The following is a 26837-nucleotide window of genomic DNA, read 5'->3' as shown; positions in this document are numbered from 1 at the left end:
TTTCTTAAAAAAGAATATTAATTAGGGGCGCCTGGGTGACTCGGTCAGTTAAGCATCCGAATCTGGCTCAGGTCATGATCTCACAGTTTGCGAGTCCAAGCCCTGCATCGAGCTCTGTGCTGATAGCTTGGAGCATGGAGCCTGCTTCGAGTTCTGTGTCTCCCTCTCTCTCGCACACTCACACTCCCCCGCTCACACTCTGTCTCTCTCTCTCAAAAATAAACATTTAAAAAAATTTTAATATTAAAAAAATTAAACTTCATGTAATCTCTAGCCTCTGGTAGCTGATCATTCTATCTTGCCTGGATTCTCTCTGATAGAGTTAAAACCTTTTCTATATGACTGGGCCTTCTCACTGCCTTCAACAAAAAGCAAATCTTCTTCACACATGCTTGTCACACAAAGGAGGACAGTAGTCCAGTAAAAAGTGGAATAGACTATTTACCATGCCCTTTGCTTTTAACTGGCCAAAAGATCTACAAAGGCCATCTTCTGCAAAGAGAGTTTTGTGTTAAAGGTCTCTGTGCTCCCACTATTTTAAATATGTTAATTGGATTTAATAACAGTGTCTACTTCATAGAGTTATTAATACATATTTTCTTTTTAAAAATTTTTTAAAATATTTATTTAGTGGGGAAGGGGCAGAGAGAGAGGCAGACACAGAATCCAAAGCAGGCTCCAGGCTCTGAGCTATCAGCACAGAGTCTGACGCGGGGCTTGAACTCACAAACTGTGAGATCATGACCTGGGCCGAAGTCGGATGCTTAACTGACTGAGCCACCCAGGCACCCCAATAAGAATTTTTCTGATATAATAAAAACATTTATAAAATATCTGGCACTTTGAAAATAGTCAATAAATGTTACTGTATTCTTCTTACCAAAAGTAAGTTTTTAAGGGTACAATTAGCCCTATGTTTTTGACACATGTTTTACATTGAAGGAGGAAAAATGAGCAATTTTTTGTTGATTATTTGGGAATTATTTATAAAGCAATCTCACTTTGAAAGCTCTCCTAAAAGCTATTCTTTTGTACTTTTGCTTTTGCTTTGAAAGTATAAAAGTAATTTGCTTTGAAAATGTAAGAGTCAATGCTCAAATAGTGATAAGACTACTAACTTTATATTTAAACATATATTTAAACCTTTATCATTTCCATCTTGAGAATGTTCATGTCAAAAGTAAATGGTCTAGGGGTGCCTGGGTGGCTCAGTCGGTTAAGCATCTGACTTGGGCTCAGGTCATGATCTCACGGCTCGTGGGTTCGAACCTGCATCGGGCTCTATGCAGACAGCTTAGAGCCTGGAGCCTGCTTCGGATTCTGTGTCTCCCTCTCTCTCTGCCCACCCCCCACCCCTGCTCGTGCTCTGTCTCTGTCTCTCAAAAAAAAATAAACATTAAAAAACTTTTTTTTTAAAGTAAATGGTCTACATGATGAACAAATTCCTCATCAGGACAAGGTGATGAGACATAGATGAAGCCATATCACTGGTAATCCTTTTGAAAATCAAAGTTATAGAGCAACAACTTACCTTTTTATCAGTTAGTTAAGTAGAAACTTCTATGTGAATTTGGAAGCACAGGGCATGTTAGAATATTACCTTTCTAATCCTTCCTTGCAGTTATACCTTCTTGTAACCACGAGTGTCCTTAATGTCCCTCTAGGTGGTTCTTCCTTCTCTGGCCTGTTTGAGGATAGCAGTTTATGAAGAAGGAGGTAAATTTATCGGTCACCGGATCTTGCCTGTACAGGCAATTCGGCCAGGTACGAATAGTGTGGTGAGAAACTATTTATCAAAGTTGTAAAGAAAACCATCACTGCCATCTGTGATTATTAAAACATGATTTAGAAAACTATCTGAAGACTCGATGCCTTATAACAAGTGTTTTATCTCTATCTATGCTCACAGGTCTGTGGGTTCACAGGGTTTGGCTGGGCTCAGCCACAGCTTCAGGCTGTGGTCTGGAGTTAGGTCTGTTCCACATGTGCTCATTCAGGGGCCCAGGCTGAAGGAACAGTGGCACTCACAGTGTGGACTTTTGTGGCAACCCGCTGGAATGCAGAAGGTCAAGCCTGACTCTGCAAGTTCATTTTAAGCCTCTGTTTGCACCACATCATTAACAAAGCAAAGCATATGGCTAAGCCCTAAGTCAAGATATCATGTAAAAGAATTTGGACCAATAATTCAGTCTATGACATGCAGTTTTAAATTCTCTTTTGTGGGGAAAAACATGATTGGGAAGGAAAATGATCAGAATTGACATTATTTTCCTGTCTGCTGAGAAAAAGAATATCACTCAAAACCATGCAAATTAAAATGAGAAAGAAGTGACCTGTTTGTCATCCAAAGTCATCTAAGATAAACACTTCCATCACATAGATGTTCCTGTGTTGTAACTAACATTGTGGATAAAATATGCAATGCACAGTATTAATGTCACCTTCCAGGCTATCACTACATCTGTCTGCGGAATGAGAGGAACCAGCCTCTGATGCTCCCAGCTGTCTTTGTCTACATAGAGGTGAAAGACTATGTCCCAGATACATATGCAGGTAAAAAACCTGACTCGAGGGGATATTTCCATATGGGGCCATCCATATTTTTGTGGGTTAGTGGAAGGAAAACTGGACCAAAACTAGGCAGGAAATTCTGGCCTCAGAATCGCTTCTATTTGTGTATGTATGTTTATTAAATTGCTCAAAACTTTGTGAATAAGTTTTAATTTAATTTCACTTAAGTCCCAATAAAGTATTGAGCATATTTATCTACTACTAGTAGTATTCTTTTGGGGCCAGCACTTTCTAATCCAGGCTACCTGGTACTACAGCAGTGTATCTAGGTCTGTACAATGAATTTATCTTCAGCCAGTTTTAGAAGCCAGGTCCTTTTCGTGGGTGAGATTCTAAGTTTAGAGGAATTAACTTGTGACAATGTCAACCAGGAATCATAAATTTAAATACTTACAATGTTAAGTAGCCTAGTTGTAAGGTACTGGGGAGTGGTGGAGACTATGGCAAACTTGGAGCACATGTCCATCCAAAGATGGCAACCATAACTCACTCCAGGTAGACAGAATCACATGTGAATGAGTCTCGTACTGCCAAACATTTGGATTGTTTCAACAGTCTGGAAAACAGGTTTTTTATGTGAAAGGTCTTCATTTATGAAAGACCTATTTGGGCCAAATAAGACAAGTGTGTGGGCCATTGCTGGAATGGATGGACCTCTCAAGAAAAAAAAAAAAAAAAATACAGAGCATTGAGGCATCCCAGGTTGGGGTCTGTCCAGTTTGGTTGTCAGAGCTGAACTCCTTTGAGTTTTATCTTCCTGAGGTTGTAGCAAAGAGTCTTGACTCTTGTCCATTTCCAAAATATTGGATGGGTGAGTGGGTAGTTACATGGTTAGATGGAATAGTGGAAGATCGATGATGAATCAGTGGATGGGTGGGTGAGTAGACAGGATGAATGAATGCATGGATGGATGAGTAAATGGATGGATGGTAGGTAGGATAGATGGATGGATGACTGGATGGATGAATGAATGGTGGATAATCAATATATCTAAGACCTTTGATCCTAAAATGTCTCTTCCGTATTTAGATGTGATTGAAGCTTTGTCAAATCCAATACGATATGTGAATCTGATGGAGCAGAGAGCAAAGCAACTGGCTGCTCTGACACTGGAAGATGAAGAAGAAGTAAAGAAAGAGGTGAGAGAGTGTTCTAATCTTATGCATGGCATTAAGCATGATTTCCACACCCACTGGCTGGCTTTGCTTATGTAACATCACACCTCAGGAGAAGAAAATAGCACATTGGAAAACCACTTTGATGGAGCTCAGCATTAACTCATAAAACATCTACATGATTGACTGTTCATATTTCATTCTCTTCTGGTATTCTGTGGCCAACACCAGCATCATATTTTGACTACACTGAAAAGTCCACATCTTGCCATTTCAGGTGAAAGTTTCTAACTGATTTCATATTGATTAAAGGTGATTAAAGCACTTAGAAAAGAAGATGATCATCAAGTCATTTAGTATTTTCTTTTGTCTTTAATCTAAAGTGCAGGATTTTCAAAGTGCTTTTGTGACTTCTTAGAATACATAAAGTACTTAATACAAATACTTGGTGCATAGTATTGGCCATAAAATATTTAGTATTATTATTTCATTTTATACTTATATATTATATTTCCAAATAATTGGTATATTTTTCTAAATTAGATGTCACAATGCAAAGAATAATTAAGGAAGTTCTATAAATATTAGAAGTGAAATATAAAAATATAAGGCCTCTATGTAGACTAACAACCCTTTAATTTTTAAAAAAGTGAAATATGATTTAATGATTGAAATGATACCAATATTAAACAGAGTGAAGGAAATGAGCTCTTTTTACATTTCACTTGAATATTCAGAGGATAAATTCATGGAAAAAGATGGGAAAAAATGGAGGGAGAACTATCAGAATGGGAAAAGCATTTTGAAAATTGTTTGGATAACTATAATACCAAGTCCATTAAAGTTAATATTATTTATTAAATTGATTTTTTCTTATTCCAAAAGAAACCTGGGTTTCTCATAGAAAAAATTTTAAATTAAAAATGATAAAAGAAAAATCCCAAAGATATTACCTATAAATCAAACACCTAAACCACCCAGACTTAACACTGTATATATGGAGTGTATATGTACCTAGTCTTTTTATGCACAACTGTTACTTTTTCATAAAATGGGACAATATTCACAATCTGTGTTTCAACTTTTTATTTTCACATACTGCGTACGACATAACCTTTAATGACTTCATCATAGTCTTCTGTCATATAGCCATATCATAATTTATTTTTCCAGTCCCCTATTTTTTTTTTTAATTTTTTTTTTCAACGTTTATTTATTTTTGGGACAGAGAGAGACAGAGCATGAACGGGGGAGGGGCAGAGAGAGAGGGAGACACAGAATCGGAAACATGCTCCAGGCTCTGAGCCATCAGCCCAGAGCCCGACGCGGGGCTCGAACTCACGGACCGCGAGATCGTGACCAGGCTGAAGTCGGACGCTTAACCAACTGTGCCACCCAGGCGCCCCTCCAGTCCCCTATTATTGGATATTTGAAGTGCTCCACTATTTAAACAGACCTTCAGTGAATATATGTAAATACATTTTTGAGCATACCTATGGTTATTTACTTGTTTTCTGTATAGAATTTTAGAAATTTTTGATTTATTGAGCTAATAATTGAGCTTTTGATATTGAGCTAATTAAACATGAAAGGGAAGGGAAGGGAAGGGAAGGGAAGGGAAGGGAAGGGAAGGAAAATATTTAACATAAGAGTCAAATTTTCCAGGGCTGCCTGGGTGGCTCAGTGGGTTGAGTGTCCCAACTCCTGATTTCAGCTCAGGTCATGATCCCAGGGTCATGGGATCAAGCCCCATGTCATGCTCTGCGATGAGTGTAGAGTGTGGTTGGGATTCTCTCCCTCCTTCTTTCTCTGCCCTTCTGTCTCTTCCCCACTCACATGCACACATGCACACACATACTCTCTCTCTCTCTCAAAAAAAATAAATGAACGTTAAAAAAAAAAGTAAAAATTTCCAGGCTCTTATTTACACTGGTGGCATCATATTCTATAGGATCAATAGACAGTGAAATTTAAAGTTAGACTAGTAAGTTTCATAAATAATGCCACATACCTCACGTATGCCATAATTAGGGTTACAGGAAAATTTTCACTGCCAAAAAATTATGCCTAACAGAAGATATGAATGTACTTCCAAAGTTATTTGTGCCTGTAACATCTATTCTTAGCATCGGCAGAGGGGGGAAACAAAACAGTGAGAAACACTTTAGCCCCCTGCTTGAATTTTGAGGGGTTAGTCCAAGCACTCACTGCTCGTGTGGGGCCCACATCTGGATGGGTCTTCATATGCTGCAAGCAGGTGCTACTGGGGTCCTACCCAGATCTTCTTTTCAAGGGCTGCCTCACCCACTGCTGCAGGTGTGGGCTACAAAGGGCTTGTGGCCATAGACTTCTCCAGAGGACTGGCCTGGGCTGAAAGGAGCTACCTTCCTGGAGATGTCTGGCAGGTTATTCTGGGAAGGGGGTGACCCATGCCCAGCAACTGAAAGATCTAGGAGAATAAAAGCCTTGGTCCCTTGCTGCTCGGTGGACAACTTCTGTGATGCAGTTCACACTCCTGAGCCCCCACTGGATCAGACTAAGGCAGGACTCAGGCTGAGACCATATTTCTCTTTTTTTTTTTAAGTTTATCCTTTTATTTTGAGAGAGAGAGAGACAGAAAGAGAGAGAGTCAGAGAAAGAATCCCAAGCAGGATCTGCATTGACAGCACGGAGCCTGACACGAGGCTCAAACTCACAAACCATGAGATCATGACCTGAACTGAAACCAAGCATGGGAGACTCAACAGACTGAGCCACCCAGGCGCCCCTCCCCTTTTTTTTAAGCTGAGACCACATTTTAACTTAATCTTCTTTCCCTGTCTTACCCTGCTTGCTTCATCTTCCTGCAGTTTTCTCCTGAGAGCAGTGTCTCAATAAATCATGCGTTCAAGCACCCCGTGTTGAATTCTGACTATAGGGAATGCAACAATGCCAGATAGCTGCTGCTTTATACTTGAAGTCAAGGATGAATGCCCTTTCTGAATCTTTTGCCTGGGAACCAGAATTTGAATGTTTGACAATAGTATGTCTTTAATTCTAGTGGTTCTTCACAGATCATAGTACTTCTCCCCCCGCGATAGTCTTTGAAAAGATTAAGAGGAGAAAGATTCAACTAATTTCTCATTTTGCTCATGTAGACACCAATATGGAAGCAGAGGCTCTCCTTAGAAAGTTACAAGAATGGGTATTGAGGAGGGCACCTTTTGGGATGAGCACTGGGTGTTGTATGGAAACCAATTTGACAATAAATTTCATATATTGAAAAACATAAAATAAAATAAAATAAAATAAAATAAAATAAAATAGAAAGTTACAAGAAACTTTGGAACTCTTTTCTACCTTCTTTGGCTTTCTAACATAAAATATAAAATATAATATAACATAAATAAAAGATAATTCAAAGTAAAGATAATTTATGTAGATGTTAAGAATCATTAATAACATTCTCCTTCAATTAGAAAAACAGGAATCTCTTTAATCAACTGGATATGTTTTATTTTCTAGGAAATAGAAGTTCAAAGAAAGCATTTGCAAGTTAAATTGCATGTACTATCACTATCTAGAAACAATACTTTTTCTATCATCAGTTTCTATCTATTCATTAGCTAGGTTCTCCAAGAGTGAACACTCAGTTGAAGAGAACGTTTCAAGACACTACCAATTTCTCCTTGTATAGTACAAAAATTGACATAAAAGTCTCCTAATGGGGTATTTTACTGATGCACCAGAGACCATTTTTCTAATGTCTGCAAAAAATGTCACTCTGACAAATAGGAGATCCACGGCCTTCAAGATGTCATGGATTCTTTCACACTGCCATCCTTTCAAAGCCTTATTTTTGCACCAGATATCACATATCAAAAATCTATGTAGAAAGGATGCAACACCAATGGATATAAAATATACAGAAGTAGCATTTTAGGTCAACTTTATTTTTGTTTCGCCTCTAGCAATAGTGATCAGCAAGGATTTTCAGTAAATGTATAATGTTGGTTAATTGAGAAGATATTTAGACATTTCCAGTTTTAGAAATAATTTTAGAGACATTGAATTCCATAAATTCCATATGGTCCAACAGAGAAAATATAATTTTTTCTTCCTTTGAAATGTCAAAACCTTAAGTGACCTCATTTTTGAAGCTGGAGGGAAAAAATCATTTGCCCTTACCATGTAATGGTAGGAAGGAAAAGTCATTTCACACCTTTGAACACCGGTGTGCCCTTTATCTTGTCTTGTAATGATGTAAGTTTGTTTGAATGAGGCCACTGAAAATAAGTAGCTGTGGTTTTCTCAAAAGAAAATTCTATCTAGGACATGGCAGGCACTGGAGACACTATTTTAGCAGCAAAGACTTTTTTAGTATAATCCTTTTAACTTGGTAGTTATAAAGGTCATTTCTATTTGAAAATTAAAGACTTCATTGGACTGCAAAATATTCCCAGATTTGTAAGACTTTAATAAATTATCTTCATAGAGTAATTTGCAAACCGAATAAGTAGGCAAGTTGAAAATTCCCCCATGCTTTGAACACTACACATTTGTCTCAGATCATGTGAAAAGATAGATAGATGATAGACAGATAGATAGATAGATAGATAGACAGATAGATAGATATCCAACATATATTTATGTAATAATAGAGATTTGCGTGGTTGGATTTATTTTTTCTGTAAAAACAATTGTCATTCAGGATGCTGGGTTAATAAGGTTGTGAAAAGCTGACTAATCTTAATTATAACAAAGGCTTTGTAATATTCATAGTTATTTCTTTATTTTAAAAAGGTATATATATATTTTTTTTAAATAATAAACCACACACGTACACACAAAGGCCCTCATTAGTCTTGCAGAAACTGTTAACATTTTTGCTGTATATCCTTATAGCACATTTTCATGTATATATATTTTTCTTTAAAAAAAACTATTAATTTTTAAAAATGGTTTCACAACCCTACTGTTTTAATGTGCTTATAGAAATGCCTAATGAGACATCAGTAATACTCCTTCTTTCTTATTTTTAAAATACACCTGTAAAGAGAAAGAAGTAAATATCCAATGTATTGATTACAAAATGTTATGTGACATTATTAATGTCCAAATGCAATATTTAAACATGTCTTGTTTTAACACGTCAGGATATGCAGAAACATTTTACTGAGTGCTTACTATGTACATAGCACCGTTCTGAGCCCTTTATTTTATTAACACACTTAAGTCTTAAAATATCCATACGTCTTAGTTACTATTAATATCCCCATTTAACAGATGAGGAAACTGCGGCACTGGGAGATTCAGTTCCTCAGCCAGTGTCACACAACCAGTAAGGAGCAGAGTTGGTGTTGAAATCCAAGCAATCTAGCTCCGGGAGTCATATTCTATACCAGCATTTCTAGAAGTCCATTGTGTAAACCAGGGCCTTATGATAAAATGCTGATCCTGGTTCAGTAGGTCTTGGGTAAGGGAGAGGCTCAGCATCTCTCATAAGTAAGTGACGGGGTAATGCATGTAGCATACTTTGAGTAGCAAGGGTCTATACTACACCCTGTTGTACTAGCTCAGTAACAACACTGAAATATTCTAGCAACCTTTAACAAGAACTAGCCCTTCATTCATTGTTCTGCCCTCTATTGCATGTTGCTTGGCTAACTGAGCACAGAATAGAAGACCTTTACCTTAAATAGTAACATCCTTGGAGTTGGATTTTTGTTGAATCAAATGTCAAGATTTCCTTCCCCCACTTTAAATCACTCGATATTACTGTTCTGCAATAAGTTAGGTTTATATATGTAGATTCTATTTGAGTAGTTTGTACATTGTCTTCTCCAAAATTCGTTTACCCCCCAACTCAAACCTTCTAAGTTATAAAGGCTGCTGCATTCATTCACCAAATGTTCATTTCCACCCTTGGAGAAAGTTATGATCTAAGACAGAGTACATGATGCCCCAAACCTTGCTCAACCCTCAAGGCCAAAATTTTTATTCTGAAGAGTTCCCTCTGTCATCTGTGTGTATTATACAAGTGAAGGTGGGGGAGTGGCCTTCATCTCATTTTGATGGTGAAAGGGATAGTTGTTTAGTAATACCAAAATTTCATTTATTCCAAGAGGCCTATGTTTTAAGTTGTCAGACTCATGTGTTCTTATAAGTGAGTTGGAATATATCAAAAATAATTTATTTCCTTCTTCAGTGTATGACACTGTGGGCATCTTCGATGAGATCTGATTATTTGACAAGAAAAAGGTTTGATGGTCTGGTGTGAATTTCCCCAGTAAGATAACAACAGCAAAACCCAACAGCAAAAAATTCAAGGTGGTACTCTCATAAGGTTACAGTGTTTAAGTCAAGAAAACCTGGAATGTCTTTTAATACTTCTAAAACAGAAGCATGGTACCTCATCCATGGTTCAAGAATTTGGTGCTGAAATCAAAGATGAGGTTTGCTGGACAGTTTGGAATCTCTTTAAATGAAAAATTTACTCCTCAAATAATAATTTAGCAAATTACCAACTTATAGAAACAATAGTTGCTCACAATCCCTGAACTTAAAGCCTCCCATAAAGTAGGAAGAGAAAGTTTGCCTTTTTGGAGATGATCTTTAGATAATGACACCATCCCTTTCATTTCTGTACAGGTTTGGAGTTTATTTTATTTTAGGCATTTTATTGGGTGCCCTGGATAAAACTAAGCCATAATACATAACATGTAATCCCCATCTTTAAAAGGGAACAGTTGCTTATAAGGGTAGATTGACTTGCCTAATATCAGTAGTCACAAAATAGAGGAACAAGAGTTTTTTTAAATGAGTTCTCCAGAGAAGACCCTTATATGCATTTGATTTGAAATTACTCAATGACTGATTCAGTTTCACTGCTTTCACAAACCTCCTCCATTAACAATTTTTTAAATGTTGATGAATTTCAATAAGGAGCTTTGGGTTCATCTGCCTAAAACAGCAATACATCCAGAAATTTGAATATTGGAGTCCGTGCCATGTCCCCTACCATAGGGACTGTAAAAGTGTGACTCTCAATGACAAGGTTTTTTCACTGTCTAGAGCAAGGCCTCTCAGATTTTAATGTGCATACAGATCACCTGGGGATCTTGTTACAAAGCAGATTCAGATTTAATTGGTCTGAAGCAGGGCACAAAATTCTGCATTTCTAACAAGCTTCCAGGTAATGCTGATGCTACTGACCTAAGGACCAAATTTTGAGTAGCAAGGCCCTCAGACTTAAGCATCTGTCAGAATCACCTGGATCACTTTTTGTTTTTAATTTTTATTTTTGAGAGAGAGAGACAGAGAGACAGAGTGTGAGTGGTGGAGGGCCAGAGATAGAGGGAGGCACAGAATCCAAGGTAGGCTCCAGTCTCTGGGCTGTTAGCACAGAGCCCCACGCAGGGGCTCAAACTCACAAACCAGGAGATCATGACCTGAGCCGAAGTCAGAGGCTTAACCGACTGAGCCACCCAGGTGGCCCATTTCTTAAAGCACAAATTGCCAGGCCTCACCCTGAGAGTTTGTGACAGACCAGGTCTGGGGCAAATTTGCATTCCTTTTTTTCTAAGTTTATTTATTTATTTTTAGAGAGAGAGAGACCCAGCGAAGGAGGGGCAGAGAGAGAGGAGAGGACAGAGGATCCGAAGTGGGCTCTGTGCTGACAGCAGAGAGCTAGATGCGGGCTCAAACTCATGAACCTTGGGATCATGACCTAAGCCAAAGCCGACACTTAAGGGACTGAATCACCCAGGTGTCCCTGAATTTGCATTTCTAATGAGTTTGTAATGATGCTGATGCTGCTGGTGAAAGAACCACCGATTGAGAACCAATTCTTTGGAGCCCTACATCTGTGTCTTACAAGGGGCCCTCCCCACGTGGAATTAAAAAGCCATTATTCCAGGCACTCTAAAATGTCAGCTTAATCACAGAAACCCAAGTAGGGCTCCAGGAGAAACTCTCTTCTTGGGGAGTTGTCCAGGATCTGTTCTGTGAGCAATTGACCTTAGTCTTTGCCACATGATTTGGCTTAGTTAGTTGGAAAGATCCATTCCCACAAGATGAATGTTAAGGGCAGTTGGTCTAATATGCTTTAAAAAGAGTCCATGATTTATGCCCACCTATAAAGAGCTCATTTCTTCTGATTTCTTTGGAGACTATGTCAAGTATTTCTAATAAGTTAAAGTTGGCAGGAGCAATAACATATATAACATATATAAAATAATATCTCCCTTTAATCTTTCTGAATAAACTATTGTCATTATGAATTGATGCAAATTCTCTACAGACAAGAGAACAGCATCTTCATTCACTCAGTGATTTGTTCATTCAAAAAAATTGTTTCCTTATGCTAGCATAACAATTAGGTGGTTCTTTAGTTTCAGGAACTTGTCATTGATAGTATATCTAGTGATTATGCATAAGCAGAAAATAAAATGTGGATTTCTTCATTTATTCATTCAATAAAAAAATTTTTGAACACAACTTTGTCAGTCACCATGCTAGGCATTATATACTATATACATATAGTGATGAGAAAAGTCAGATGCTGTCATAGGCCTTACATAATCTAGAGGAAGAAGTTAACAATTAAAATTCATGCATATACATGTAAACTTGCAGCTGTCATAAATGTTTCAAGAAAGATACCATGGGAATACTGATGATTTTTTCTGTGATCACAGATACGACAAAAACTGAAGTCAACAGATGAATTTATTCAGCTCCTTAAAGCTGTCTTCTCCTTCTAACTCACTCTGGTAGATTTTTCAAAGTATGGTTTTGCCATCATTTATTATAAAATTTTTCAAACATACCCAAATGTTGAAAGGATTGTATAATGAGTATCTATATATCAATCACCTGGATTCCACAATTTAAATTTTGATGCATTTCCTTTATGACATCTATAGCTATCTGTCCATCCATCCCTCTATCCATCCATTATTCTATCTTATTTTTTGATGCATTTCAGAATAGTCTGCAAATATTAGTATACTCATCCTGAAAGGCTTCAAAATACATACATCAGGAAGTGGTTTTTAGAAATGTTTTTGATTCCTTAGAAATGTGCAGTAGAGGGGCGCCTGGGTGGCTCAGTTGGTTAAGCGTCCGACTTCGGCTCAGGTCATGATCTCACAGTTTGTCAGTTCAAGCCCACATCAGGCTCTGTGCTGACAACTCAGAGCCTGGAGCCTGTGTGTCTCCCTCTCTGTCTGTCCCTCCCCTACTTGTGCTCTGTCTCTCAAAAATAAATAAATATAAAATTTAAAAAAAAAATAAAAAAAGAAATGTGTAGTAGATACATTACTTAATTTCATTCAGGTGGTATAAATTCAAGGTATGAATTGTACATGTTATTTAACAAAGCTCTTTCTTGAGGAAAAAGCTAGTTCTGACAAAGCCATCCTCACTGCCTTTATCTGCCCTGAGTGGACTGGATTTCCACATGATGACATTATAAGCCTTGCCCTTGATATTCTGTAAAAACTGATGACCTTGCATCTTCCTCATCTGGTATCTGCATCAAGACACTGTCATTCTAACCACTACATGGAAAGGACTATATGTTCTAGGTGACTCAGCACCCAATAGCTTTAGGTGGCCCATGACCCAACACCTCCAATAGTACAGTAAATATTTCATATTTGGAAGACCCCTTACTTACTATATCAGCCACTCAAGTAAATGCCCCAAATTCTAGTTTTCTACTGCTTGTCAGATCCAAATTTGCAATGTCCTGGATGGAAATTTTTTCAACCAGTGTACCAAATGGCATCTCCTCCAACACTTGTAAAAATGGCCTTTCAAATTATCCTTTTACTGACCTACTTGTGTTATATTTTAAACTTACTTCTTTTCATTTTGGAAATAGGAAGGATATTGTTTTTTACATAAAATCTTGGCTTTAACAAGTCCTTTATTCCATGTTTTGAAGGAGAAAAATGTAATTCTCCAATTTGGCCATTAGAGGGCAGGCACCCACTTCTGCTGCACAATTGTTTCCACCCAACTAAGCAGTATCCAGTGCAACTAAAACACTATATTCTCTGAACCTTCTTTCTTTGGAATTTATTTCATTGGATCCCAGGAATCTCTCCATTAAACTGAAAAAGCAGACATTTCTTGTTCTTTGTTTCTATAGTAATTTTCACTACAATATGAAAGGATTTCATGTTTATTTTATTTGAATTCCTAAAAAAGAATATTTGGGAAAAGCCTGGGGAGAAATAAAGTCATGGGTGTTGACTTCCACTGATTCTTTCGAGCAGGATAAGGAATTTGGCTTTTGCATTTCAGCTTACATATCTATAAAGGGGAATTACTCAACCTTTCAGTGATGATGTCAAAACATTTATAATGTTATATTACTATAGATATTTTTAATTTTTCAGCTCTTGTGTGTAGCTGTTCTATTTAATTCATTTAGCCTTTTATACCTGAATGCCTTTTCAGTGTAACAGAGTAAGCTCTTTGAGAATGATGTTTACATTTATACATCTCTGTATTTCAGCAGCAAGTGAAGTTACTATTGTAGTTCTGTAAACGTTGCTGTTAGTGTAGAATACAGAGTGAAGGAGACCCATAGTGAAATTCAGGCTTTAGACTCTAACACATATTCAGACATCATTCCGCTGCTGTGTGGACTCTAGCAAGTTTTGTGACTTTTAATAAAGTATTTAGTAAAGACCTTTAATAACACCTTGGATTTCTTTTCTTTACAGTGGAGTCAAAGGGGCAGCCTACATTGGCCTCAGTGAGGCTGGTGTATCTAACAAGATTAAGCACTCGGTGATTGACAGTTGTCTGTTACCACTTTCCATGAGGGAAGGGTCAATTAGAATTTGTACGTAGTGTCCCTGGTTAGCAAAATACTTTAAACACCAGTCTTCTCAATTTGCCGCTATAGATTCTCACTAGATTAATAAATAAAATTTGTTTTCAGAATATCGTAAGAAACACCTGACAAGTGTCAACCAACAAAAAATAAACAAACAAATAAATAAATAAATAACAAAAACAATAAAATGTTGAGGAGCCCCCAAATTCCTTAGTCCAGCATTTAGTCCTCCTCACCCATCCTTTTCTTTCCACCTTTGTCCGGCCACTGGGGCAAGAAGGTGGGATGTGGTGGGCTGCAGATCATCCGGCCCACTGCCTTTCCAGCATACCCTTCTCACTCCACTGTTACTGTGGGTGCATTGCCCGCCCTGACACAGTCACAGAATTCCGGGCAAACTCTGCTGCTCCAAGCAGAGTGTACAGATGGCCAGCTTCGGGGCCAGATGTGATCTGAAGATGTGGTTTGGCCTCAGTGATTTAAAATTAGCAGATTTCATGCAAAAAAGTTATCCAGCTTTACTCAAAGCCTGGGCATTTAAAGGCTGAAGCTGAGTGGCAGCTGCCCCCTTTCCAGGAGCCCCCTCTCCAGCTCCGGGCATGGCCCTACTTTGTCCTGTTGCATTAAATCCGGTCCGCTTTGCTCATTTCCACCATTTTCATTAACTGTCCATTAATATACCGTGTGAATGGCGCCCCCTGGGGATTATGCAATACAATCCACCTTGCCTGGGAAGGCATCTACCTGTGTTTAACGCTGGACTGAGTGAGCGTTTCTCCAAAGCTTACCTCAAAATCCAGCACCGAACCTTGCTGGTCTCTTTATCCTCAATTACAGCTATAAAGTGTGTGCCTGTATGTTTACTCAACATTTATCTGCTTTAAAAAACAAACAAACAAAAAAAAACCTCTGAATTGATACATTTTGTCAGTTTCTGGGATGTAGGGCTTTGTCTTACATAACCTTGATAAGCAAAGACTTATTTTTCCTTCAACCTGACTCAAGTTGATGACTGAGCTTGGTTTCCCAAGGGCATACAGCTACATGGAATGTCTGCAAACCTGATACAAGGCAGAAATAAGCTGGCTGGATTCATTTTGAGCACATTTTTAGCCTGATACCCCCAAGACACTAATTTTGGCTGCCAAAAAAAGCCACATGTCATTGCCTTCATGGAAGCTGGCTTGCCATCACCTCCTTCTTTCCTCTATCAAAATTTTCTTTTACCCTAGCTTTCTCCAGAGGGCTGATTTTAGCCAGCGATCACATTGGGGAAAATGTGACTTATCTCCCACATTGTTCCAGAAACCTACCAGGCTATCGATGGGGAAGGTCAGATGCCCATGGAACAGGAGCACCTTCCTTCCCTGTCTCCCAGGCAGCTGAGTTTGGGCACCTCCTGTGGCTGGGAGGCTGGGGAGCTTTCCCCTACCTTATTCAAACCAGGGGACAAGGCCCAGAAGATGACTTTGCTGATGTCCCAATGCTGTTTCCCACCTTCCCCTTCATTCAGTCCCTCCTGTGCATTGTAAATGCATATCCTTTATGAATTTTGTGGGCAAACACCTATGGCATTTCAGCCTTCTCAAGTGTCCCACAGACCCAAACACCTGCAGGAGTGAGGCGGGAAAAGTCTAAATAAGTAAAGAGGAAATGATCCACAGAGGGGCAGAAACCACTAGATTCTAGCCCAACACGGGGAATGCAGGCCCAGTGTTGCCAATTGTATTTTTCAAGAAAAGTAAGAAATCCATTTTATTAACATAGAAACTCCTTAATTAAAATACTTGGCAACATCGGGTGAGCCCAAGAAAACATTTCCATGTGCTCTGTTTGGACCCTATGCCTCCAGTTTGCAATTTTTAAAAAAGATTTACTTAAGTAATTTCTGCACCCAACGTGGGGCTCAAACTCACAACTCTGAGATCACGAGTCACATGCTGCTCTGACGGAGCCAGCCAGGTGCCCCCAGTTTGCAATTTCTTGGTAAAGAAAAAATATACAATCCTTCTCTTTGGCAAATTGATGCTAGGGATAATTTTCCTGATGGATGTAACTTAATAACGCAGCCAAACCAGAATTTACCCATCCAAAGTAGCCGTTTTTCAAAAGGCAGAGTTCTAGCATGGTGAGTTCTGTTGGCTGGCTGAGCCTCTCCGTTAGGTTCCTGCCTTCCCCCTTCACTTCCAGCCACTAGTCCCAGGGTTTATCTCTTCCATTTCAATAACACTAGTCATGAGCAGGCCATGGGAGATACATAGGGATGATTTGCTGAATTAAAATAAGTTCTGCTCTCATTTAAAGCAGTTTTGGAACTCATGTTTTAACGATGCTTTGGGGGACAGTGTAAAAGCCACTTGTGACAGTCATTCTCATCTTACATTTTATAAAAATATTTTCATAGGACCTTCTGCTATTTGTAATTACATGAGAAAATGTCATAATGTTAGGTTCTGAATGACTTCTGGATATCTCCTAATATATTTTTGTACTACAAAGTAGAACACTGGGTTAGCCATTGTCAGTAATGTCTGCCATGAACCTGGAAGGCAGTTCTAAGAAAAGAGTTGCAGAGCAATTAAGAATTGAAAAGCTTCATTGCAATGGTATGTGATGACCACTGAGGCAATTATTTTATAAGGAACAACACTTATTCAACAAACATTTATTAAAAGTCTATTTCACATAGGACACAGTGGACTAGCTGCCAGAGGGAATGGAGTGGAGATTTCATAAATTCCAGTGCATTAATTATGATTATTCAACGATAGTATTGCACAAGCTTAAAAGCTTTATTTAGTTTACACACACCTATTCACTTTTTGCCAGGAACTATTCGAAGAATTTTGTAAATATTAACTTATTTGAGGGGCGCCTAAGTGGCTCAGTTGGTTGAACGTCCAACTTCAGCTCAGGTCATGATCTCACAGTTCATGGGTTCAAGCCCCACATTGGCCTCTGTGCGGACAGCTCAGAGCCTGGAGCCTGCTTTGGATTCTCCCTCTGTCTCTGCCTCATTGATGCTCTGTCTCTCTCTCTCTCTCTCTCTCTCTCTCTCAAAAATAAATAAACATATAAAAACATTTTAATTAACTTATTGGATCCTTTAAACAATCTTAGAGTGTAGGTAATATTAGGACACCCAGTACATACATATCTTCATCTATAAAGATGAGGAAATTGAAGCAGAGAGTTAAGTGACTTGCACTGCTATTAAGTGGCAGGGCCAGAATTTGAACCCAGGTAAGTTTGACTCCAAATTCTATGCTTGTAACCATTGTAACAATTAGCTATGGCTGCATAACACACAACTCTGAAATGTAGTGGCTTGCAACATCAACGTCTACATACTACTTTTCATGAGTCATTTGGTCAGTGGGGCAGTTCTGCTGCTTTGGACCAGGCTCAGCTCATCTTAGCTGGACTCACTCCTGTGTTTGTCATCACCTGGGGCTGGCTGGTCTAGGAGATCCTTACCTAGATGACTCAGCTTTCCTCCACAAAGTCTCATCCTTCACTGCTGTAGCAGGGGTCTGAGAAAGACGGGAAAAAATCACAAGTGCCTTTTCAATCTGCTTGCATCAAATTTGCTATTCTCTTATTTGGCCCAAACAAATCACATGATCATATCCAGAGTCAATGTGAGAGGGCACTACAAAAGGGCATAGACATTGGAAGGTGTACAAACTGGGGCTTTTTAATACAATTAACCTACCATAGTCACAGTTAAACACCATGCTGTTTTTACCCTGCTCTCTAGACGCTTCAATTGGATATTTCAGATTCCAAATGAATTGTGAAAATTCTATCAAATGTAGCCTTGTTGGTTTAGGAAGGTCATAAAAGAACAGGGGAAAAAATGTGAAAAGTGAAACTATGTTTATGATTACAGGCTGATCCTGGGGAAACACCATCAGAAGCTCCAAGTGAAGCCAGGACAACTCCAGCAGAAAACGGAGTGAATCACACTACATCCCTGGCACCCAAACCACCCTCCCAGGCTCCCCACAGCCAACCAGCTCCAGGTAAACACTCTGAAAAGAGAGCCTCCAGTTTATTTGTGACACTGAAGGAGATAGCACAATTTGGCTCCCTAGAGCATCAAGTGAGCACAGATGCATGGACTTTGGAGGATATGTGTATTGAATGAATGAATGAATGAATGAATGCCAAAAATGTATGATGAATGAATTAATTAATTTATTTATTTATGCCAAGAGACTCATGAGTGCTTATCTAGCTCTGACCATAACTTACAAAGCTACAACAAAGCATCACCCAGATTTCCATGTCTTTATTTATAACCCACGTGCTGGCAGGGTTTGTGAAGTGTTCTTCATGTACCTCCTAAACAGCTACGCTTTACAAGCATCTTCTTAGTTCTACCTCACCAATTAGGTCTCTGCCAAGAATTCCTTTCCTTCTTTCTTCAACTTATTTTTCAATGACCTTGGGTGTCAATCATGTGCTGAGCACTTTGCTCAGCTCTTCAAATGGATTGACTCACTTCACCCTTAGACTGGGGCTATAAGGGTAGATTCTGTCATTGTCCCCATTGGGCAGATGAAGAAACTGGGGTTTGTTTGTTTGTTTGTTTGTTTGTTTTTGAAACTGGTTTTGAGATGAAGAAGCACTTCCTGAAGGCCACATAGGTAGTGAAGAGTGAAGTCAGCAGGGCATAGCTCCCTGTGAACTCAGTTCTTGCTTTCAGCAACTCTGCTCCTTCCCAGAAGTCCACTCATGTCTCACTTCTTAGAAAAATCCTTTGATTTCAGTGCAGCTAACTCTGACCTTGATCTAAGACTGCATTAGGCAATTTTCTGTCATTTGTATGTCCTCTTTCTATCTATCTACCAATAGATGGTAGGCTTCACAGGATAGGCTTCAATCTGATGCTTCTTTTGCACAGACCTGAGGAATATCACGTACTTAATAACTTTTTATTGAATGGGCTAATATGAAAGTAAATAAAAGGGAGAAGAATTTCTTTTTATGAAGGTATGGCTTCCCGTCTTCTTCCCTCCTTGTCCTACTACAGCATGGTAGTGATGAAATCCAGATCTTTTATTTGGGAGGGGAGGTGTATTTCTCATGGGGGAAAGTGAGATTTTAAAAAGAACAAATACTATGGAATTTGTATCAAATGCTCATGAACTGCGGCCTGTACTTTTAAGAAGTTTGTTGAGATCAATAATGGTTGAGATTTGATCATAAAGAGTGATATTTTCAAATGAAGATTTTTATATACCAAATACAAACATTTTGAGTACTTCTGGAATATAAATAAGTCATTGAAATGTGTGAGTAAATATAGTCTTATGCTTTGGAGAGTGTAAGAAAATTTGGCATTTTAGCACTTGATTTTTTTAACTTGATATTTTGAAATACTTTGACTTACAGAATCGTTTTTAAAATGGAACAGAATACATTGCAAAAATGGTCTCCTCTTCCCTAGTGTTAACATCTGTCAGAGTCATGGTGGCAGTTACCAAACCAGGATATTAATGTTGGCACAGTATTTGGAACTGAACTACAGACCTGGTTGGCACAGTACTTGGAACTGAACTTCACTCACTTCCTACAGATGTCTTTTTATTGTTACAGGTTCCAACTCAGAATCCCACATTGTATTTAATTGTCATGTCTCTTTCGGCTCCTTGAATCTATGACAGTCCCTCAATCTATCCTGTCTTTTATGACCTTGACACTTTTGAAGAGTACTGGTCAGTTATTTTGTGAAATATCCCTCAATTTGGGTTTGTCTGATGTTTTCTCATGATTAGAGTGAAGTTTTGCAATTTTGGCAAGCATATCGCAGAAACAATGCTGTGCCCTTCTCCATGCATGATATCAGGGAAACCTGATGTTAGTATTTCTCATCATCAGTGATGTGCGATCACTTGGTTAAGGTGGAGTCTGCCAGGTTTCTAAACTGAAATTTATGATTTCTCCTTTATAGATAATAGTCATCTTAGAGGAGATTCTTCACGACTATGCAAATACCCTTTTTCTCCTTAAACGTTTGTCCAGTAATTCTGGTATCCACCAATGAATGGATTTTGCCTGCCACAATTATTGTTTTTAATGTTTATTTTTATTTTTGAGAGAGAGAGAGACAGAGCATAAGCAGGGGAGGGGAAGAAAGAGAGGGGGACACAGAATCCAAAGCAGGCTCAGGCTCAGAGCTGTCAGCACAGAGCCCAACACGGGGCTCGAACTCACGAACCGCGAGATCATGACCTGAGCCAAGTTGGACGCTTAGCTGACTGAGCCACCCAGGCACCTATTGCCTGCCACAGTTATTACTGCTTGCTGGTCAGCATTTGATTTTTCTTTTTAAGTAGGCTCCATGCTTGCACACCCAGGGTGGAAGCCAAAGTGAGGCTTGAGCTCACAACCCTGAGATCAAGACCTAAACTGAGATAAAGAGTTGGATGCTTAACCAACTGCGCCACCCAGGCGTCCCAGCAGTTGATTTAAAAAAACAAACAAACAAACAAACAAAAAACCCACTTGCCATTCGTGATTTGGCCAAAAGGTGGCAATAGCATTGCTGAAATGGAGTTTGTTGACAGGAGTTTTGCATCAAAGTGGAAGGATGTCCTTTCAGTGTGTTTATGAAGCATATAAATTCACATTTACTTAGGTTTGCCTCAAAGTAACAAAATGAAGACTTTGTTTGGAATGTTCTGGGTTATTTACTTATTTATTTGCAAATTATTTTCTCCTACATTTTGTTATTTATCCATAAAGAGATTTACACTCAAGAGTCAAACTTAATTGTTATATGGGAAGAATACAATTTAAAAGTTAAAGTTAAAGGGACTGTTTCTTTTTTTTCTTTATTTCAGGTTCTGTAAAGGCACCTGCCAAAACAGAAGATCTTATTCAGAGTGTTTTAACAGGTAAATGTCACCCTCTTCCCCCATGGAATTAGGCAGCTGAATATTATACAATATAAGTATTTAGAGAGAGAAGATTTCCCTTCATCTCTGAAAAATAACATCATATTTCTTCTCTAAAAACATCTACAGGTATGCAGTCCTAGCTAAAGCCACATTACACAATGTAATCATATCATCACAGAGAAGTAACTGTGTTTGGCAGATAGGACTCTATTGGTATAAAACTAATATATTTTCACAAGATAACTATTTTAGAATCAAAAGATAGTTTCATACTGTAAGTGTGACCCAATGAACAGGAATCCATGCCTTCCCAAAGTGCCGACAATAAGCCATATTTTATTTTATTTTATTTTAGGCCAGGAAAGATGTATATTTTATTTTATTTTATTTTATTTTTTAAGATGAAATTTATTGTCAAATTGGTTTCCATATAACACCCAGTGCTCATCCCAACAGGCGCCCTCCTCAATGCCCATCACCCACTTTTCCCTCCTTCCCACCCCCCATCAACCCTCAGTTTATTCTCAGTTTTTAAGAGTCTCTTATGGTTTGGCTGCCTCCCTCTCTAACTTTTTTTTTTCCCTTCCCCTCCCCTTGGTCTTCTGTTAAGTTTATCAGGATCCACATAAGAGTGAAAACATATGGTATCTGTCTTTCTCTGTACGACTTATTTCACTTAGCATAACACTCTCCAGTTCCATCCACGTTGCTACAAAAGGCCACATTTCATTCTTTCTCATTGCCAAGTAGTACTCCATTGTGTATATAAACCACAATTTCTTTATCCATTCATCAGTTGATGGACATTTAGGCTCTTTCCATAATTTGGCTATTGTTGAAAGTGCTGCTAGAAACATTGGGGTACAAGTGCCCCTATGCATCAGCACTCCTGTATCCCTTGAGTAAATTCCTAGCAGTGCTATTGCTGGGTCACTGGGTAGATCTATTTTTAATTTTTTGAGGAACCTCCACCCTGTTTTCCAGAGTAATAAGCCACATTTTAGAAATGCAGAATGTGAACTGTTTGCGATTAAACACACAATATGGCGTGTTTAAGAACTATGATACAGTTAGGATAATTTATATTTCATTAGCTCCTTAAACTAGTGGGACTAAAATTGGTACATACTACACACAATGAGCAGCATATAGTAGAATCTTGGAAATGTTGACAATATGTGACCCAATAAACAGAAGAAATGCAAGCACATGTTCACCACAAGAAACTCTATGGGTAAGAGTCAAAAACTGTAAACACTCCAAATGTCCATAAACACTAGTACAGGTAAATAAATCATGGTACACTCACAGAATAAAATGGGGTACAGCTGTAGGGATAAATAAACTATGATCATACACAACATGGATAAAATTCGCATGCATAAATAATGTTGAGGAAAAGAAGCCAGACACAAAAGAACACATTCTTTATAATTCCCACTACATAACGCTAAAAACAGGCAAAACTAATTTGTGTGTTAGAAACACGGATTTGAATTATACTTGGGAGGGCAGAGGGGATGCAGAAACCAAAAAGAGGATCTCCAAGGCACTGACAATGTTCTGATTTTGATCTGAGTGGTGGTTACTGAAGCATGTTCACTCTGTAAAAATGTATAAGGCTATGGATTTATGATTGAAGTATTTTACGTGTGTATTTATATTTCCCCCCCAAAATATGTAAACTATGCATAGAAAAACTACTTGAGGAATGTATTAAAACATGTTCTTAAAGATTTAATTCCATGGGAAACAATATGATGTTAACACATAAAACAAGAGACAGGAATGTAAATACAACATGGTTCCAGTGTTATTTAGAATACATAAGTGTGTAGACAAAAGGCAGTGGGTGTGTGCCAGTATGTTAGCAGTGATTATCTCTGGGTAGCTTGTTTCTTTGTGTAAATGGACACTACATCTATGCTTAAGAGCATATTCAAAGAATAGCCTTTCATCCACAGACAATAAAAAAAAAATTAGTACTTCCAGTGGAAATTTGTTTTTTTATGATAGGTTGGAACATTTCAAACCCTGTTGCTAAACTTGCTGTAACTGAAGTGCTCTATACCATTTTAATGAAGTGGGATATAATCTATCACCAAAAATGCAGCAATTCTTTAGGATTATAAATTCTTAATATAATAAGTTATTATGCAACCATAATGAGTCCATTTGGGCCTGAGGGAAACCATTAGATAAATGTACCTGATTCTCTTCCTGGCCTCTTTCTCAAAAGGAATCGAATGTCAGGAGAATAGACACATTATAAAAAAGGGGAGCATGTTTCAATTGCTTAATGACCTTAGCATTGAAGAACATAAATTATTATTCTGATTTTAGTGTTTATCCATTAGATAACTCATTTCTATTCAGGTCTGTTGTTTTTCGTGGCATATATTAATTCTGAATCTTTTGACAGTTCTAAATATTTATGATAACATATTTTTGTTCCTAGAAGCAGAAAATTCAAATGAAAGGATGGAAACATGTGAACTATGACTTAATTTGGGCCCAAATATATGATAATTCATTGAAGTTAAGACACCATCCATTTTAAGTCACCCTGCTATTCATGGATTGCTAAGAAAGAAAAACATCAACAAATTGTGACACTCCATCAATTATACAAAGCTTCTTAATTTCAGAAAGGTTAACATACTTTAAAGATGCATATTCTAGAATTGACGAAATATGTCAGTAAAATACAGAATGGTTTAAGGTCAAGCATTAATTGTTTCCTAAGCATTGGATTGAGATCAAGCCCCTTGTTGGGCTCCATGCTTACACCGCAGAGCCTGCTTAGGATTCTCTCTCTCACTCTCTCTGCCCCTCACCTGCTCACTTGTGCACTTTCTCTCTCCCAAAATAAATAAATAAACATTAAAAAAATATTATGTAGTAGTGTATGCTACCACTAACCCTTGTAGAGCCTTTGGGTAAATCATATCAAGGGACTTTCCCCCTCTTTAAGTGCTTTTTACTGAAACACTTGTGATAAATCCAAACCTACAATGTGAATAGTGCCCCTTAGAGAGGGTGCTGTACAACCTGTATGATCATTTGTTAAGCCTCTACAAGCACACTTCCAGAAACTGTTAAATACTTTGCATAATTCTTTTATTTCATCATCATAACAACCCTAAAAAGTAGTGGAAACATTGAGGTCTTTGAAGTAGATCCTGTTGGTGCCCATCTAGGTTTCCTTTCAATCTGACGCACCCATGTCCAGCTGTGGTGAGTGTTGGCCATTAACAGCGTATAGCTTCCCCTTCTCTTGGAAATTTCCCTCAGCTGAAAGGAAGACCTCTCTAGGAGGTTATGCCTCCCATCACTGACTTTCTCAAATATGCAAAAGGCTGACTTTCTTCCCTCAAAGTGACATGCACTTTATAGTACTCTAGAGCGCCCCACCGGACAGGCAGAAGCTAGGCTCCAGCTAAGACCACACCATCCCTCTGCCCCTTCCTCTTCCTTGTCCACTGCACTCACTTCCTCCACCTGAGCCCTTCTCAGTAAATCACATACACCTGAATCCCCGCCAACCCCCCCCATCTTGGGCTCTGTTTCTAGGGAACCCAAACTTTCAAAAAAAATTGTGAGTGAAGAGATTGGGTCTTTGAGTGTGTTTATCCACTAGATAACTTAATCGCAAAAGTTAGCAGTGACAGAGCCAGACTGGAACCAAGATACATTTGACATGCAAGCTCTGCTCATAAGCTCCAGTTGGCTGGGATCAAACAAATGTCGCTCAAGAGGCAGGTTGCTACCCCTCTTTACATCTGTGTTTGTAGTCATTCCACGTCTATTCGCTCTTATACTCGTTTGTTGCAGAAGTGGAAGCACAGACTATCGAAGAGCTAAAGCAACAGAAACCGTTTGTGAAACTTCAAAAGAAGCACTACAAAGAAATGAAAGACCTGGTGAAAAGACACCACAAGAAAACCACTGACCTTATCAAAGAACACACTACAAAATATAATGAAATTCAGAATGACTACTTGAGAAGGAGGGCAGCTTTGGAAAAGACAGCCAAAAAGGATAGTAAGAAAAAGTAAGTTGAATGAATTGTTTTATAGTATGAAGGGAAAGAGTCCATTACATGGATTTTTGATGTTTTTACGCCACATTTTGGATACACTGCAAGAATGAAAGCCACCTCAGCTCAGTTTTACTTGTGGACTGAATTTCTTTATTTGCCCACATCCTAACAGTAGATATGCAGGAATCCTTTCCTGGCTTTCTGGCCTGTGGGCCCAATACCTGTTGGCTGACTTCCCATAATATAGCTGTCAACCTGGCAGATATGAAATTTTGCTGTGTTCTGTAACCTAGTTGAAGAGGTGACTTGTTATAGCAAAGAGAAGTCTCAACTACTGTTTGCTGGCCTCGTTGAAACCCACAACGCTTTGTACAGATAACCCTTGTGTTTGGGTCTAGAGGTCCTCCCAGCCCCGCATACCCAGACCTTGACCGGGAGAAGCATCTCTCACACATTCATTCAAACAACATTTATTGAGTGCCTACTGTGTGCCCTGGGGAGTCATGGGCAGTGAGCATGACCTACACAATTATCACCCATAAGTAGCTCACATGGCAATGCGGGGAACTATGGGAACATGCAAGCCATTGTCATTGAGCTGAGTCTACTCCATCCTTTCTTTCACTTCCTTACAAAATAATCTTACCTTGATGCCAGGCTATAGAGAGATGTAAGAGGCAATTTCAGAGCCATATTGTGACATATGATTTAACACGTGCTTAACTTAAAGGCACAATCATAACCCAGTACTTGGGCTTTAAAAAGCAACAACATCACCATTTCGTAGAACAAGAGTGGTCTTAGAAGCTCTCAGGGTGAACTTCTGCCACTTCTTCAAGGAGGAAACCAAAAGCTAAAGACATTAACATTTACCCACAGGTACACAAAGAGTTCAGGCGAAGCTTGGCCTAAAACTTGTAAACTTTTGTTGTTGTGATATGTATGTGGTCCTTTGTTTATTCACCTATTTGTTTACTTAGAAGTCATCCAGAAAACTTCTAACAGAGTATTGAAGTAACTTACCAAAGAACACATATGTAAAAATACTATGAAAATAGAAAAAGAAAAACAACACACACGTACGTAGAGTGGCTAAGAGTTATCTAAACCTGTCCAATATGGAATATTCCAATAGTTGTCCAATATAGAAGTCACTAACCACATGTGGCTATTGAGCCCTTGAAAAGTAGCTCATTAAAATTCAAGGTGCTGTAAGCATAAATTACCAGATTTCAAAGACTTCATTTTTTTTAAAAAGAATATAAAATAGCTAATGTATTTCTATTGATTTCTATTGATTTTATTTTCATAACATGTTGAAATGATGATGTTTTAGATGTACTAGGCTATATAAAATATGTTGTTAA

General features: G+C 38.4%; 1 protein-coding gene across 3 annotated transcripts in view; it reads left to right on the top strand.

Moving 5' to 3' along the window:
• The window catches only part of PLCB1 (phospholipase C beta 1), a 704439-nt gene that overhangs the window by 568892 nt on the left and 108710 nt on the right, over positions 1-26837 (top strand). For all 3 annotated transcript variants that reach the window (XM_086701714.1, XM_086701716.1, XM_086701717.1), the window contains exons 21-26: positions 1665-1764; positions 2449-2553; positions 3601-3710; positions 18413-18545; positions 21372-21425; positions 25263-25482. In XM_086701714.1, coding sequence (XP_086557840.1) covers positions 1665-1764; positions 2449-2553; positions 3601-3710; positions 18413-18545; positions 21372-21425; positions 25263-25482 — 722 coding nt within the window. The remainder of the gene's footprint in view (positions 1-1664; positions 1765-2448; positions 2554-3600; positions 3711-18412; positions 18546-21371; positions 21426-25262; positions 25483-26837) is intronic.

Source organism: Puma concolor, chromosome A3 (genome assembly GCF_028749965.1).
Source record: "Puma concolor isolate L17-30 chromosome A3, mPumCon1.1.hap2, whole genome shotgun sequence".
Lineage (NCBI taxonomy): Eukaryota > Metazoa > Chordata > Mammalia > Carnivora > Felidae > Puma > Puma concolor.
This window is presented reverse-complemented; position numbering and strand designations above follow the sequence as displayed.